Here is a 14,391-nt window from a genome sequence, read left to right on the forward strand (position 1 = left end):
TTCTAGGTTCTGTGTCCTGTTGTCTTGTTACATCTGTATTTATACCAGTTTATTCCAATCCTATCAATCTCTATTCCAAAGGTAGGGCGTTTCTTATCTCCATTCCATGGAGTAAAGATTATTCAGCTTAAGCATGATTGTTCGTAGTTAAAGAGATTAATTACCCGCCTGGCACTTAGTTAAGAGGTTTTATTTCCTCCCTAACTTCAGGGGAAAATCCCTACCTGGGGAAACAACCTTTCTCGGCGAGGTGACCTTGGTTAAAACACATAGTGCCAAGAAGGTGAGCAAACATATTAAGAACAGTATGCCATATATGCCAGGTCCCTTGAAACAGCAAGGATGGACCGGCTCCTGGCAGAGGGACACTTTCTTCTCCCACTTAGCAAAACACATAAATAAACAAACATCCCTCAGGTTAATGTCGCTGTCCCGGGAGGGGCAGGAAGACCTTGGCAGTCACTGATCGTCTCCCTGCCCCTTACCTGGCGGTAGTTGGAGGTGAAGGCGCCCAGGTAGGCCACGACCCCCGAGGAGATGAGGATGTCGCCCGTCAGGTTGATGTACAGCAGCCCCAGCTCCAGGGCCGATTGGCTCCAGCGGGTTTTCTCGCCCCCGAGGCCGCCAATCAGCTGCTCGGCGCGTTCCAGCTTCTTGCTGCACAAGTCAACCTCAAAGGCAAGAGTGAATTATGTCAGCAGCCACAGTAGAATGAGTTATAAAATCCTGCAAGATTTTACCCTCATTGAGAAATTATTACTTTTTCATTACAGATTTCCCACTGGAATTTTTAACTCTCTAAAGCAGTGGTTCTCAACCTTCTGGCCCTTTAAATACAGTTCCTCATGTTGTAACCCAACCATAAAATTATTTTCGTTGCTACTTCATAACTGTAATGTTGCTACTGTTGTGAATTGTAATGTAAATATCGGATATGCAGGATGGTCTTAGGTGACCCCTGTGAAAGGGTCGTTCGACCGCCAAAGGCAGGGATCCTCAAACTTTTTAAACAGGGGGCCAGTTCACTGCCCCTCAGACCGTTGGAGGGCCAGACTATAGTTTAAAAAAAAAAACTATGAACAAATTCCTATGCACACTGCACATATCTTATTTTGAAGTGAAAAAACAAAACGAGAACAAATACAATATTTGTATTTGCATGTGGCTCATGGGCCGTAGTTTGAAGACCCCTGGCCAAAGGGGTCACGACCCACAGGTTGAGAACCGCTGCTCTAAAGGAAACATGTGAGCTATCTCATTGTGAACACTGGGAAGTTCAGAACCTTTGAATAGTTTTTTTTTTTTTTTGAATAGTTTAATTTAAGGAAATGACCTATAGTATGAGACACTAAGAGGTAAGTAATGAAGAACATTCTCTTACAAATGTTCCCCCTTCATTTCAATCATCTAAATGCATTTTATTTTAGTATTCTCTGAACATTTCCCACTCATTTAACTTATGGTTGATTTTATAAGTTTAAGGGTTAAATGCTTAAAAGTTTTAATAACTTATGCTTACTTACAAAGCATGATTTTCAAGTTGTTAAATGTATCAACCTACTCAGACACCTGCAAATATCCTTACCTGGGGGCGTCGATCACCAGCTGAGAGCCTGCTCTGTGCAAAGGACTGGTAACCACATTTGATTACACATAATTCAGCCATGTGATTAGCAAATAAAAAGGGCAGTTATGAAGGTAGCAAACTTGGGAGGAAACCAATTCAAACCATGCAATATCAATATTCCAATAGAATACCTAAATTACTTTTATTTATTTTAGCCCTAGCCAGTTTGGCTCAGCGGATAAAGCATTGGCCTGTGGACTGAAGGGTCCTGGGTTTGATTCCAGCAAAGGCACATCCCCCAGGTTGAGGGCTTGATCCCCAGTAGGGGGGTCTGCAGGAGGCAGCCAATTAATGATTCTCTGTCATCATTGGTGTTTCTATCTCTCTCTCCCTCTCCCTTCCTCTCTGAAAACAATAAAAATACATTTTTAAAAATAAAAAAATAAAGTGATTTAGCATCATTATTTTGGGGAGAAGACAAAATTAAGTAAAGTTTACCTCAAGGTTTAAAATTAAATAATTCACATGAAAAGAGGAAGTAAATAGCCAGTCCGGTGTGGTTCAATGGTTTTATAATCAGGAAGATATGGTTCAACTAGAGTCCCAGTACACGAAATTCGTGCACTCAGGGGGTCCCTCAGCCCAGCCTGCACCCTCTTGCAGTTCAGGAGCCCTTGGGGGATGTCCAACTGATAGCTTAGGAGCGGGCCTAAGCTGTCAGCCAGACATCCTTAGCACTGCACTCGCCAGTCGTGAGCCCTACTCAGGGCTTCTGGCTGAGGGGTGTTCCCCCTGTGGGAGCTCACTGATCACCAAGGGGAAGCTCCTGTAGTGAGCATCTGCCCCCTGGTGGTCAGTGCACATCATAGAGACCAGTTGTTCTGCCATTCGGTCGATTTGCATATTCACTTTTTATTATATAGGATAATTGCTTTTAGATTAAAAGATACAAAATACTGTATCAATTTATTTAAAGATAGGTTTAAAAAAGCAAAAGGTATCTAATTGGTAATACTTTTTATACTTGCTAAATTTAAACCTTTTTTTTTTTAATTTTCCCTTTTCTAATAGTTTCTGCCTTTCTTCATCCATTATTCTCTCAATGATCTTGAAGTGGTAATCAGGCCTTGGACTATAATAAAGTTGTCAGAGAAACAAGTAAGTAAAAAATATTTTAGCTAAAATTTCTCCTCCAAGAGCAGATTTTTAGTAGACATGTGCATATATTCATTTTACAGCACCATAAGTTTTAACATTTTACTTTGAAAAATAAAAATGTCAAACATACAGCAGAGTTGAAACATACTTAGAGTGAGCAACAACATACTGTCAGTTATATTATTTAAACTAAAACTGATGCTCATTAGTAGGTCGCATTTCTAAATATCAGCCACATATTTGCACAAATATAGAATATGTGCACATATCCTACAGGAGGGAGCAGTCTGGTACCATGGGACCGAGCATAGCTACGAGGGTCAGATTGTCTGGGTTCCGATCTTAGCCTTAAAGCTTAGAATCTGGGTTAACCATGGACAAAGTGCTCAATTTTTCTGTGCTCTAGTTTCTACAAAAAGGTACAAAGAGATTACCTCCCTCATTTATTGAGGGAATACATGAGACAGTACATACAACAGTGCCTTACATATAAGAAGCACCCAACACAGTTTGACTGGCACAAAGTATTTTGACTTCTTTTCTGGAACATGCTCAGACTTTAGCAGTTAGTTTTTGCAAACAGTATCGCTATATGAGCTAGAGCAGCGGTCGCCAACCTTTCCGACCTCGCGGACCACCGGTTGGCAATCGCCGAGTTAGAGCAATGCTTTTAGATTAAAGACATTTTCAGTGGCCACCGCTTGGTGCTGAGTGTTGAGTTCTAATGTCAGCTTTGCCATGAACTCTTACACAATCTAAGGCAATGAACATTTTGGCTCTCCATTTCCTCACCTCTATGTAAAATGAAGACTAATTTAAATAATCTAGCTCGATATTTTAATAATACAAGGCAGGGATGATAGTGGCAACTTTTTTTCTTTTGGAGAAGGAAAGGGCCAAGGGAAGGTACATATTTTGGGCTCTGGGGCCCAAGAGGTAAAATCGAGGATACCGTGTAGGTGCTTATATAACCATCTAATATGTAATCATTTAACAATGATTACTAGCGTGTGGACCATAAAAATGGGCGATGATGAATTTGGCCCGGGGCCCACAGGTCACCAACTCCTGACGAAGAGAAGAGGATTGCTGTGGGATGTGCTAACATGAACATGGGTTTCACTTACAATAGTGGACAGTTTGCCCGCATTTGCCTGCACCATCCGTACCTGGTTCTCCAGATCAGCCTTCTTCTCTTTGTTCTGCTCCAGCTTGTCCTGCAGCTTGGCCAGCTTGTCCTGCACCTCGTGCAGGGCGGCCTGCTTCTTCCGGAGGCCGTCCATGGCCACTTTGAGCTCCGCTTCCGCTGCAGCCAGCTTGATCTTTTTGGGAGCGACTATTTTTGCCACTCTGCAAGAAAGTGAAATTGGAAAATGAAATATACACTTAATACTCCAGGGCACTACCACTGAATTTGCTTGCCTAATATCCTTCCTCTAACTCAAAACCCATCTTCATATACAACCTGGACCAGTGATGGCGAACCTTTTGAGCTCGGCGTGCCAGCGTTTTGAAAAACCCTAACTTAACTCTGGTGCCGTGTCACATACAGAAATTTTTTGATCTTTGCAACCACAGTGAAACAAAGACTTATATTTTTGATATTTATTTTATATATTTAAATGCCATTTAACAAAGAAAAATCAACCAAAAAATTGAATTTGCGTGTCACCTCTGACACGCGTGTCATAGGTTCGCCATCACTGGGCTAACTGATCTCCTTACTGTCTGTTTCACCCAAGAATCAGTCAAGCCTGTTCCCAGAACATCAGACGTGACGATTAATACCCAATAGGCATAACGCTTCAAACAAGTAATTGTTTTTTACCCAAAACAATAATATTTGGTTGTTGCCAGTGTGGGGGTATTTTTTTTTTTTTGGTGATTTTGCAAAAGGAGAATAGCACATTCATGTAAAATATTACAGAGTTTGGGGAAAGTAGCTAAATTCCGATGAGGAGAAAGTGCAGTATTCTATCTGTGTCATTTTACTTCTTTTTAAAATTTCAGAATATACCCTTAGGGAAAACCCAATTTTCTTATAAACATGTATGTTGGTAATAAAAGGGACAATATAGGAAAAAAGAATGGATCTAAATTATTTTCTTTATCTGGAAATGGAGTCAGTCATGCTATCTTTCTAAACAAATGATAAAACATTACATTAAAATTTATCATTGAACATAATATATGTACAATGATTCTAATTGTGTGCATTTGAAAGATCCTGTAAAAGTTGCTTTTTGAAGAAATAACCAATGGTTTTTACTCTGTACATGCTATGCACAGTCTCACACAGTCATCAGAAAGGCTCCTTGTCTCATAAAGAACGTGCATATGTTACACCGGTGGTTGCCCTGAGGTCCGCCCTTGTCCACTGGAGCATCTGTGTAAGGAATCTCTTCACATGCTTCAGTCAAAACAATACACGCAGCAGACTGAAGAAGCAGATCCGAGAGTCCAGCCATCTCCTACTAGAGCACATACTGAAGAGATTTGCTGGAATGTAAAACACCAGCGTTCTTCTCATAATTTTTTTTTTTGAAAATGTGGATTTAAAAAAAATAATTTGTGTTAACATGTAATGTTCTCTTTTTTTTTTTTTTAGGGAAATACGCATGTAATGTTTTCATTGCTCTTTTAAAAAATGAGCTCTTGCCCTAGCTGGTTTGGCTCAATGGATGGAACATCGATCTACGGACTGAAGGGTCCCAGGTTTGATTCCTGGTCAGGGCACATGCCTGGTTGCAGGCTTAATCCCCAGTAGGGGGCATGCAGGAGGCAGCAAATCAATGATTCTCTCTCATCATTGATGTTTCTCTCTCTCCCTCTTTCTTCCTCTCTGGAATCAATTAAAAAAATATTTCAAAAAATAAATATTTGAACTTAAAAAAAAAGAACTCTTAAATGTATTTAAAAGTTTCTCATTTTAATTTCTAGCTGGTAGATAATAAACAAAAGCTTTTGGGTCGCTAATAATTGTTAAGAGTATGGAGGGCTCCTGAGTGGAGAATGTTTGGGGAGCATGGCAGCACTCTATTTAATTGCTGGAAGCTCGCCTCCACCAATATGCAAGCACAGACAGGAATTAGCTGCGGTTTCTTGAGGTTCCTCGCAGCTCTGTAGCGTCTAAGTCTGATCCTGTCTAAGTGGCCACATTGGAGAAGAGCGTACAGGTCGCTGTCGGCACTCACTTGTCGTACGAATCCATGGCAATGACCCACTTGCACAGGCCCTCGGCCGCCGTGGACGCGTTTCTGATCTTTTCTGGGACAAAATCCGGATTTGGAATGTAATTTTTCCTGATGATGTTCATGTAGGCCGGAGGAATGTTATCTTTGTCATATTCATGAAGGGACTGTAGGAATCGAATGTCACCGAGGAGTCTCTTAGCTGGACCCCAGAAATCCTCTATCTTCTTCCCGGAACCCGTGGGGTCGGGTATCTTGTCGGATTTGATGCCTTTCAGGATGCAGATGGCCTCCATCACGAGCTTGACCCCAGCAGGCGGACTCTTCATGGACTTGACCACTGTAATGTCCTGGAAGTGAAACACACCAGTTATTTAAAAACAGCTTGTGTGTGGATTATTTGTCATTGGTTTTTATTCTCAAGACAAGCTGTAGGTTCTAGAATCTCATTGTTCAGGTGACTGTGACTAGAAGTATTGTCAAGAAGCATGGAGAAATCTGTGTCCCCCAGATTTTAAAAGTTAAAAACTACAAATAATGATGGGAAGATACCTATGTAAGATTACTTGACATAAAGTCTACTTCAAAAACATACCAAAGAGAGACTTGGCTGTCACAAAGTAAGAGTTCTGTAGCTTCTTAAAGACTATAAAAATGCAAATGTTAGAAAAATACAAAAATTATGAATATGAAGATCTATAATCATCGTATACAGTTAACTACTACAAACATTTTTGTTTGCATTCTTCCATATCATTTTCTGTGCATGTGTACATGCCACAAACCAGTGTCTTTTAACCAATGGGATCATGGTCTACATAACACGCATGCTGTGTTAAGAACGATTTCAATAACAATATCGGTGAACAATCTTTCATGCTGGTAAGATTGATCATCATTCTAATGGTTGCAAAACTTTCCAATGTATAGACATGAATCACAATCCTTACGCCCTATCAAAGCTGTTTTACTATTACGACTGCCCTATTGAATAAATGACTGTATGTTCTTTATTTTTAAAGCTTTTAACACATATTGACAAACTGCTCTCCAGAAAGTGTAAGGGTGCCTGTTTTACTACCTACACCCTTAGCAACATTTGTAGGCATTCTGGTAGGCAAAAGAAATCTTACTTTAATCTGTGTTTCTTTAAATACATGTGAGGTAAGATAGATTTTCATATGTTTAGTGACTATTTGTATTTCCTCTTTTGTGAATTACTTCTTTATATCATTTTACTATCTGATCTTAGAGCTACTTATCTGTAAGAGCTATTTATGTAGACATTAATCTTTTGTTTGTCAAATAATTCAAATATTTTCCCCAGTGTTTCTAAACTTCTGTCCATAGTGTTTATATCAAACAAGATGCATTGGTTTTTAGGTACTAAAATTCATAACTTTTATAAAAACTGTACTAATTGTCAAAAATACAAGATCTCCAGATTCTATATATCAAACAATATTGCTTAGTTTTATTCTGAATTTTCTCACACTCAAGAAATACTAGGTCCTAGTCCATTTAGAGTTCACAAATATGACTTACATTTTCTACTATCTTATAGTAACATAGCTATTTACATTTACATTTCCATCAGTCTGAGATATGTTTTTGAGTAAGGTATAAATACAATCTCTAACACTCTCCCACTTACCCCACCCAACAGTTTAGCCAATATTCCCTCACACTACTTATTTTTTTTAATTCATCTTTATCATTCTTAATTGAAATGTTCCCCTTCCATATCTTAATTTTTATTATTTAATGCCACATTTCATCAAATCTAAGACACCCTACTAAAAATATAAGCCAAATTATTGTACATGTCACACACACACAGTAACCACTGGCAAACGCTGACACAATACAGTCGGCCTCCCTGGCCACGGATTCCACATTCGCAGCTTCGACCAAACGAGGATTGCTGTTACTGTTTCCTAAACAATACAGTATGAACTACTTACGTAGACCTTACTTTGTCTTTGGTCATAAAGTAATCTAGAGATGATTCAACGTGTGCAGGAGGATGTGCGTTGGTTATATGCAGATACTGCGCTATTTTATAGCAGGAACTTGAACCTGCAGATTTGAGTATCAGAAGGGGGTCCTGGAACCAGGCCCCCCAGACACTGAGGCGCGTCCGTACTTTCTCACACCTGCTGCAGGGTGCACCCCAATGACAAACGTGCCCACTTATGAGACAGGCTCTCTGGATCAAAAACGTACACTTGGTCTTATGCCCCTGTCGATGACTGTGGCTGTTCTGCAAAGTTCTTAAGGTGACAGGTGTCCTATGGCAGGTGTGACATTGGGGAGGTTTCTGCTTTTTCAAGATCGTCTTAGGCATGCCTGTGCATTTCTTGTTCTTCAGGTCATTAGGGAACCCTTGGCCGCCTTGACAGCGACTTGGACGGCATGAACAGTGGGGACAGGTTGCAGCACACAACGCGAAGGCCTCCCTGAGCTGTGAGGACACCTCCCGCCGGCGCGGCCCCTTACCTGCGCGGTCAGGGTGTCCAGGGCCGCAAGCGCCGACTCGAGGATGGGCAAGGCCCCCGCCAGGTCGGCGTCACATTCGTCCTTGATGGCCTTGGCTGCCATGGTCTGCTCGTTTGCCACGATCTCATCAGCTTTCACGATTTTTTCCGTTTTGGCCACTTCGAACGATTCCCTCTCGATCATCAGCATCATTTCGTCCACCGCTTTGCTGGCAACCTTTAGTTGAGGGTGGAGCGCCTCCAGCTCCAGCTGCATGGAGGCGACTTGAGATGCCGCGGAATCCAGTTTCTCCAGACCCACCTCATACCTCTTCTTCATCTTCATCACTTCACTGAAAGCAAACACACACCACACTTAGTCGTCAGGCTTCGGGCCCCTCCTAAAGGAAGGAGATTCAGTGTTCTGGGCTCTCGGGGCTTGTTCAAAGCATGGCTAGAGGAGTGACCGGGAAAATTTCCACCAAAGCCAAACCTATAAAACACGGAGAGTCTAAGGGTGGTTACCAGGGGACTGGGTGTGGGTGAGAAGGGGGATGGTGTTTAAAGGTACAAAATTATAAGGAATAGTCAAAATCCTTAGAGCTCTAATGCAAAGCTAAATGAATATCGCTAATGACATGGTATGATAATTATGTAATGTGATAAATAGTGGTCCAACGGCAGTCATATTACAATAGTAAATGTATCAGAGTAACCAGTTTAAACTTATACAAGGTTACATGTCAGATTTCTCCAATAAAAAAGTGATCGTAATATAAAGTGCGTAATTGAGCAGTAGTTAGCTATGTTAGGCAATGCGTCTGTACAAAAGAGTAAGACCCCCTCCTCACCTTAAAACATGTTTGCGGAGTAGTCACTTAATGACTTAACAAAACTCACTATACATGTAAAGCCAATCTCTATTACATCACAGCAATGCCGTTTTGGTACACACAAATAATTTAAAACTGCTGTAGCTTACTTAAAAATATGAAAATTCACTTTTACCTTCTTTTATTTTCCAACAGCAGTTTGAAGGTGGAGATTAATTCCAGATACGAGGTTGGAGTCACATAATTGTATCTTTGAAGCTCGACGTGGAAGGACGTGGATAAGTCGATAGTGGACGTGTGGAAGCTTTTACACATGTCGATGCAGCCGTCCCGTATCTCCTCTGACATCTCAATTTCTTCCAAAAAGCGTGAGGCCACTGCCTGGAGGGCGTCCTCAGGCCACGACTAAATGAAATGGAAATGCTTCAGCGCTGGGTCCAAGGTACTCTCTGGGCCTGTGATGCTGTGATCCTTTAGAACTCAGGGGGGGTAGGGGTGGAGGGGGGAGGATGAGGGTGGGGATGCGTGGGGGAGATGTGTTCGTGAGGACTCCCCCAGGTCTCGCATGCTCAGGGCAGGGAGCGAGCAGGAGTGCCTGGAACACTAGCTCTATGGCTTGTTCGGGGCTCAGAGGAATTGCTCCTAACACCGCAGGAGCGAGGAAGAGGAAAGGAGCGAAACTCACGGGATGTCTCTTTCGTGCCGTTCTGCTGGAATTGCCTCATTTAATCCTCCCAGTAGCTCTCTGAGGTAACTAAACCCCAGAATCATATGGACAGCAACCTCCTTCATTTCTCTTATAGTTAGCTCACACTCAACAGGTCCATGGCATGGTTCCTGTCTTCCCCAGAACAGTTGCCATCTTCTCCAATTTAGTAAACATCACCCCATCCGCCCAGTGACTCAAGCCAAAATGCAGGAGCCCTCCTTGAGGGTGGAAAAAGAGAGGTAGGGGTATTTCTACCTCTATTCCTCGCCAGCAGGAGCTGAGCTCTAGGCTTTGGGTTCCTGCACCTGTCAGGCAGTCCTGCTTCCACAGCTCCAAACTCCAGTCACACTCTTCCCTCCCTTTTATATCCAGCTGTAGTACCCGCTTCCTGCGCTGGCCCACCACTGCTGGTCACTCTACCATCCCTCTTATTTCCTTCCACCCTGCCGACACCTCCATGGAGAGTCTTTTCATTCAACTTTCCCCAGTGATGCCTTCCTATGTGCCCTGTCTTTCCCTGACAGGACACTGACCGATACACAAATTTATCCTAAGACTTTCTAAGGTATATTGAGGTTAATGACTGCATACACTAGCAATAAAATGATTTTCTATTATGATGATTTCTTGAGTTATCTATAATAATAAAAACATAATATGCTAATTAGACTGGACAGCCGAACAACCTTCTGGATGGCATTCTGGGCGTCCTTCCAGACGAAGCTGCCATGGTGGGGGCCGAGGCAGAGGTGGTTAGGGGCGATCAGGCAGGCAGGCAGAGTGGTTAAGGTAGATCAGGCAGGCAGAGGCAGTTAGGGGTGATCAGGCAGGCAGGCATGCAGTTAGGGGCGATTAGGCAGACAGGTAGAGAGGTTAGGGGCGATCAGGCAGGCAAGCAGAGGCAGTTAGGGGCAATCAGGCAGGCAGGCAGAGTGGTTAGGAGTCATCAGGCAGGCAGGCAGGCGAGCAGTTAGGAGCTAGCAGTCCCAGATTGTGAGAGGGATGTCCGACTGCCAGTTTAGGCCCAATCCTGCAGGAATTTTGTGCACTGGGCCTCTAGTAATTTCATAAAATCAGATAGTATTATTGATCACAAAATTCTGTTAAAACTACATTTCCCGGGGGGCGGGGGGAGTCTACAATAAAAATCATGATGGAGAATCAACATCTCTAGAAATCTATCAAAAATGTGCATGGCAATACCTGAAACCAGTCAATGGTACAGCAGTTAACAAGAGCCGGGAACTTTCTCAGACGAATCCGAAAGGCATCCCCAATGGGGCTCATGGCCAGGACGACGTGCAGCTGGCTGCGGCAGCGATCGATGAACATGTTGAACAGAGCGATGGGGCTCCCGTCGGTCTGTTTGGTTTTATCCCGTTGGCGGTCGAGCTGGCGCATCTTCTCGCATATCTCTTGCTTCTCGTCTAATGCAAAGAGATTCGGCACTTCCCCCGCATTGAGCAGATTGTTGACATCTTCTAGAAACGACTCCCTTTTAATCTGAGTGTCTGTAAACAGGAAGACCCCATGCATCTCGCCCTCAGCGCATTTCCTCAGGATCACCTTTAGATCCTCGTGCCACTCGGTGTTACCGTAGCCCTTCGTGATTTCGACCTGGAAGACGGAATAATCAGCCATGTGGGCAGCTAACCTGGTGACAGACTGCCTCCCGCTGCCTCCCACGCCGACCAGAAGGGCATGGCTGCGGGGCTGCTTCAGGATCCTGGAGATGCGGCTGATGTGCTCGATGGCAAAGCGGAACAAGACAAGGCTCATGGTCTTCTTGCTCATGTTGTTGTATTCCTCCAGGTGCGTTTCCACGATCATCCGGAGGCTGTCCACATTTTCAACCTCTCTGTAGTTGGTGTCCTCCTTCTTGGGGTCATGGAAATCACAAAACATGAGGCTGCGTAAGTCATCTTCCTCCACTACTCCATCCCCGTTGAAATCCAGATGTTGAAAAAGCTCATGAAAATTTTCATACATATGATGTGTCAAAATTTCTTGAATATACTCGATAAGCCAACGTCGGTCTGCATTATCCAGGAGGCGATCATAATACACCCTAAGGACCTGGAAAATCATTAAAAACCAGCTTTAGGAATGGAGTCTTCTATTGTTTATTATTATTATTATTATTATTTCTGTGCTAATCTCAAGTAATATAAAAAGTACTCTCAGGAAATTTGAATCTGATTTATTAAAAGCATATCTAAACAATTAGACTAACTCATGATCATGTTTATTTTAAATATTTGTTTGATCATACATATATGAGATACTACACAGTTGCATGCAGTTTTCAATAAGTAAAGGTAATTGGGGGAGACTGAAGCAGATGGTAGAGAGGCTGTGAAGTCTAGGGCAAGAGTGTGAAGGACTAGAGAAGAAAAACTACTAGAAGCGACTGCCTCTGCTGGTCACTCAGATGAGATAGAGCTGGACACTAGCACTGAGGCTTTTCCAACTTCTGTACCATGGCCTTCCGTTCTCCAAGCTAGATAGCAGTTTGAAAGTTATTGGAGAATCACTAGATATTTTTTTTTTAAAGCACATATTCTAGGAAAAGAGAAAATGTCTTCTGTGGAAAGCAAGCTTATTTGGGACATTTTAAAACTATTTTTGTTGTAAGTCATTGCAGAAGGCAATCTACTAAAATAAGCCCTGGCTATAGGCACATGCTATGCGGCTGTAAGAAATAGTGAACCAGACTTGCTACGTGAAATAACTTTCTTCAAAGTGGTGTGCGTGTCCTTTGGCCACAGTCTGTTTTGGACTGATCTGTGTTCCCCCTAAATTCATATGTTGAAGCCCTACCCCAACATGACTGTATTTGGAGAGGATTCCTTTATAGTGGTAATTAAGGTTAAGTGAGGTCATGGGGTGGGGCCCTCATCCAATAGGACTGGTGTCCCTCTAAGAAGGGGAGAGACAGCAGGACTCTCTCCCCACAGGCACACAGAGAAAGGCTCTGTGAGGACCCAGTGAGAAGGCAGCTATCTGCAAGTCAAAAGGAAACCCTTCACCAGAACCTTGATCTTGGACTTCTAGCCTCCAGGGCTATGAGAAAATCAACTTGTTGTTTAAGACACTCAGTCAGTGGTATTTTGTTATAGCAGCACTAGCAGACAAATACATAGACGATATAAGCAATGTAGATTCTTGTCAGCAAAATGCCTGACATCTGGGGGAAATCACTTCGGCCTGTCTACACCAGCTTCTTCATCTCTATAATGGGAGTAGTAATACCTGCCTTGTCAGTCTCATAGTGCATGGCAAAAATAAAATGACAACAGGTGTAAAAGCCATAAACTTGAGAATTAAAACTACTATAGACTGTCCTGCAGTCAACTTAATGTGTTCAAGAATAATGAGTTCAGCCTTTTCACTATTGACAAGTGGATGACAATAGTGCAAATGATATGATTGCAGCATCCTCGTACTCCAAGTTCAACAGCTACTTTTCTGTGAAACAACATAGTTTCCCAACACATGCCAACAGTCACTCCTTGGATGGAGGTACCGAAGACCTCGTGCAATAGCCCCAGGGGAAGAGGAAGCTGAGTTAAACCCACCTCACTCATCAGATGCCAGCGCCTAAGCATGACTCAAGCATATCATTATCTAGATGAAACTTAGTAAGATCCTAATGCAGTGTTTCCCAAAGATTGTCAAACACCCTCAGGCACTGGGGAAAGCAGTGAATAAATAAAGCTGCTGCTCTCAGAAAACTTCTATTCCAGCAGAGACCATCAGTAAGCAAACATAGAGATGGCATCAGGTGACATTCAGTTATGAAGAACAAAGCAAGATAATAAGGAGTTATAGAGGGGGGGAGGGATGGTCCAAGGTGAGCCTCCCCGGTCAGTGGATATCTGAGGAGGTCAGTGGGGAAGCCTTGTGGAGAATGGGGCTCAGAATGTTCTAGGAAGAAGGACTATCAAGAGCCAAGTTCTTGAGGGGGAGAGGGCTAGATGCTTCCCAGAGTACCATGTGGCAGTGACCAAGTGCTGCCACAGGCCATGCACTCCTTCAGGGAGGTCAACGACATCCACCTCTCGTCTCGCTCCCTTCCCACCTTGCAGCATTATTTATGTTGCCCAGGTGACCTCCCAGACTTGCAGCCTGTGTCCCCGCCCCAGAGCGTGGATTCCACTCAGGTACTAAGTGGTCTGCAGTGGAGTGAAGCCAGAATCTGCTGGTCACACGTTCCCCAAGAGTCACCTACAGGGACCTTGCTGTGGCCGGAACTTCCAAGCGGAATGGACCTTCACTTGGGCATGAAGTTGAAGGTGTGAGGATTTAGGAATTCAACCTGTAGACTAGAAAGGCCACAGAAACAGAATTTTAAAAGCCCCTCTGAAATCTATGTCTCTGTAGTACATTGTTTTAATGTAGCAGTGCATCCCAGTTTTCCGAATTTTTTAACTACATCATTAAAATTAAAGTAACC

At 43.0% G+C, this 14,391-nt stretch overlaps 1 protein-coding gene across 1 annotated transcript in view; it reads right to left on the bottom strand.

The window, feature by feature from the left end:
- The window catches only part of DNAH7 (dynein, axonemal, heavy chain 7), a 150,787-nt gene that overhangs the window by 53,613 nt on the left and 82,783 nt on the right, over nucleotides 1-14,391 (bottom strand). The window contains exons 39-44 of the mRNA XM_015566120.1: nucleotides 11,139-12,011; nucleotides 9,402-9,631; nucleotides 8,416-8,746; nucleotides 5,920-6,266; nucleotides 3,895-4,075; nucleotides 486-671 (exon numbers count right to left, since the gene is read on the bottom strand). Of these exons, the coding sequence (XP_015421606.1) occupies nucleotides 486-671; nucleotides 3,895-4,075; nucleotides 5,920-6,266; nucleotides 8,416-8,746; nucleotides 9,402-9,631; nucleotides 11,139-12,011 (2,148 nt within the window). The remainder of the gene's footprint in view (nucleotides 1-485; nucleotides 672-3,894; nucleotides 4,076-5,919; nucleotides 6,267-8,415; nucleotides 8,747-9,401; nucleotides 9,632-11,138; nucleotides 12,012-14,391) is intronic.

This window comes from Myotis davidii, unplaced genomic scaffold (genome assembly GCF_000327345.1).
Source record: "Myotis davidii unplaced genomic scaffold, ASM32734v1 scaffold221, whole genome shotgun sequence".
NCBI lineage: Eukaryota > Metazoa > Chordata > Mammalia > Chiroptera > Vespertilionidae > Myotis > Myotis davidii.